Source organism: Brassica oleracea, chromosome C2 (genome assembly GCF_000695525.1).
Source record: "Brassica oleracea var. oleracea cultivar TO1000 chromosome C2, BOL, whole genome shotgun sequence".
NCBI classification, from domain to species: Eukaryota; Viridiplantae; Streptophyta; class Magnoliopsida; order Brassicales; family Brassicaceae; genus Brassica; species Brassica oleracea.
Genome location: NC_027749.1, coordinates 8,220,653 through 8,222,558, shown reverse-complemented (window position 1 = coordinate 8,222,558; position 1,906 = coordinate 8,220,653). Strand labels below are relative to the sequence as shown.

The window sequence follows — 1,906 nt, the reverse complement described above, 5'->3', positions numbered from 1 at the left end:
AATTTTAAATAAGTTTTTTAAATACTTCATTCTATGCAATTTTTATATAATATCTAAACTATCCGAATCTGAATCAATATTAACATACATGAAATAAATTCGAATTCAAAATGAGTCCTACATAGAGTTATAAAATATATCTGAATCCAAAATGTTATTTATCAATCCAACCCGATATTTATAAAATTCAAATAAGAACGATTAAACCCAAATATCTAAAAACTCAAAATACCCAAACCAAACTCGAACAAGACCTGAACGCTCACTCCTAGCCTAACGGAATCTTAACATACATACGATTAACAACATATGATTTATCATAACATTATCTTCATAAAAAAATATTTATATACGATCTATTAACAAAATATGATTTATCATAGCATTATTCATAAAAAAATCTATCAATATGATTTATCATAACATTATCTTCATAAAAAAATATTTATATACGATCTATTAACAAAATATGATTTATCATAGCATTATTCATAAAAAAATCTATCAATATGATTTATCATAACATTATCTTTATAATTTATATAAAGAACATTATATTCCATAAAACAAATCTATCAATATGATCTATCATAACATTATCTTCTTGATTCTCTTACCATAATAGGAAACTGCATCGATGATAGGATTATCCTCTGAATTTTTCTTTAGAAAATTAAAATAGCCTTAGTAGTATATATACGTACAACTCAATAGGTTATAACCTCACTTTTGTAGAATCAAACTTGAGAGCTAAGCCCTTAAAACGATGTCAAATAACTACGAAGATGGTGGAGTTTACTATGATCCTGACGAAACCATGTTCAATAACGATGAAGATGGAGGATTTTAATTTGATCCTGAAGACCAAGAACTCATCAAATATCATCTACTACCCGAGTTAGAAACGTATCTACAACCCAAGTCAAAAGATGAAAAGTGTGAAGACTTCATCGTGATGAAGAACGTTTACGACAAGGAGCCATGGTTGCTGGATCATACAATTCATCCTTTGTTCCGGAAGAACGAGTGGTTTTATTTCGTGACGAGGACTCAAGTGTCAGTGAAGAACATTGGTCGTGGTAGGAACTCAAAGCGGAGGATCGCCGGGGACAACGATGGTGGGAGTTGGAAGCCTAACGCTAAAAAATATATTGAGGACGAAGAAAACGAGAAGACCATAATAGGGAAAAAGCAAACTCTAAAGTTCACTAAAAGCGACAACAATAAGAGGCAGAAGAGAGGAGACGGTACTTCTGCTGTTGTTCCTGGGAGCAATAGTAGCTGGATTATGCACGAGTATTCGCTTCCGGACGAAAATACGTTTCAAGAACTGGTCCTGTGCAAGATTCGCAAGATAGGCAATTCTAAGGATGAAGAAAGTGAAGCCGTGGAGGGGACACATGACGCAGAAGAAGATGGGACTGGAGAGCTCGTTGAAAGATTCGCAAGAACGGGATTGGATGATCAACAAACAACGGAGAAAGATGATCAACAAGAGCCACCAACGTACGGTCTTTCTCAATCTAGTGATCCTCCCGCTAGGCTTGGCGATAAATCTCTACCAATATAGGTGGATGATGATGAAGATGAATAGCAAGTGATGAACCAAGAGCTTGCTGAACATCTTGTCACCTCCACCGAAACCTTTTAGTTTTCACGTACAAACACAAGAAGTGTGAACACTTATTGAAAATCTTCTTAATGTTTCTCAAAGTTATTCTTTATTGTTTGTAAAATAGTTTCAACTATGTGATTAACTCTTTTCATTAAACAAAGAGAATCAATTCATACATTTTGTGAATAGTTGGGTAATAAGTTAGCTACAATACAACTGCATGAATTACTAGTAGGTCAATGATATGACCTTTACAATGCTACGTACTTTTATTATTCTGCATGTTTTAAA

At 33.4% G+C, this 1,906-nt stretch overlaps 1 protein-coding gene across 1 annotated transcript; it reads left to right on the top strand.

The window, feature by feature from the left end:
• Nucleotides 1–955: 955 nt before the first annotated feature.
• Nucleotides 956–1,570, top strand: LOC106323348 (NAC domain-containing protein 78-like). Its single transcript, XM_013761488.1, has one exon. The coding sequence runs from the start codon at nucleotides 956–958 to the stop codon at nucleotides 1,568–1,570; it is 615 nt and encodes a 204-aa protein (XP_013616942.1).
• The last annotated feature ends 336 nt before the right edge of the window (nucleotides 1,571–1,906 follow it).

Coding starts and splice junctions, on each gene's coding strand:
- LOC106323348 (XM_013761488.1), top strand. CDS start 956: ATGAAGAACGTTTACGACAAGGAGCCATGGTTGCTGGATCATACAATT.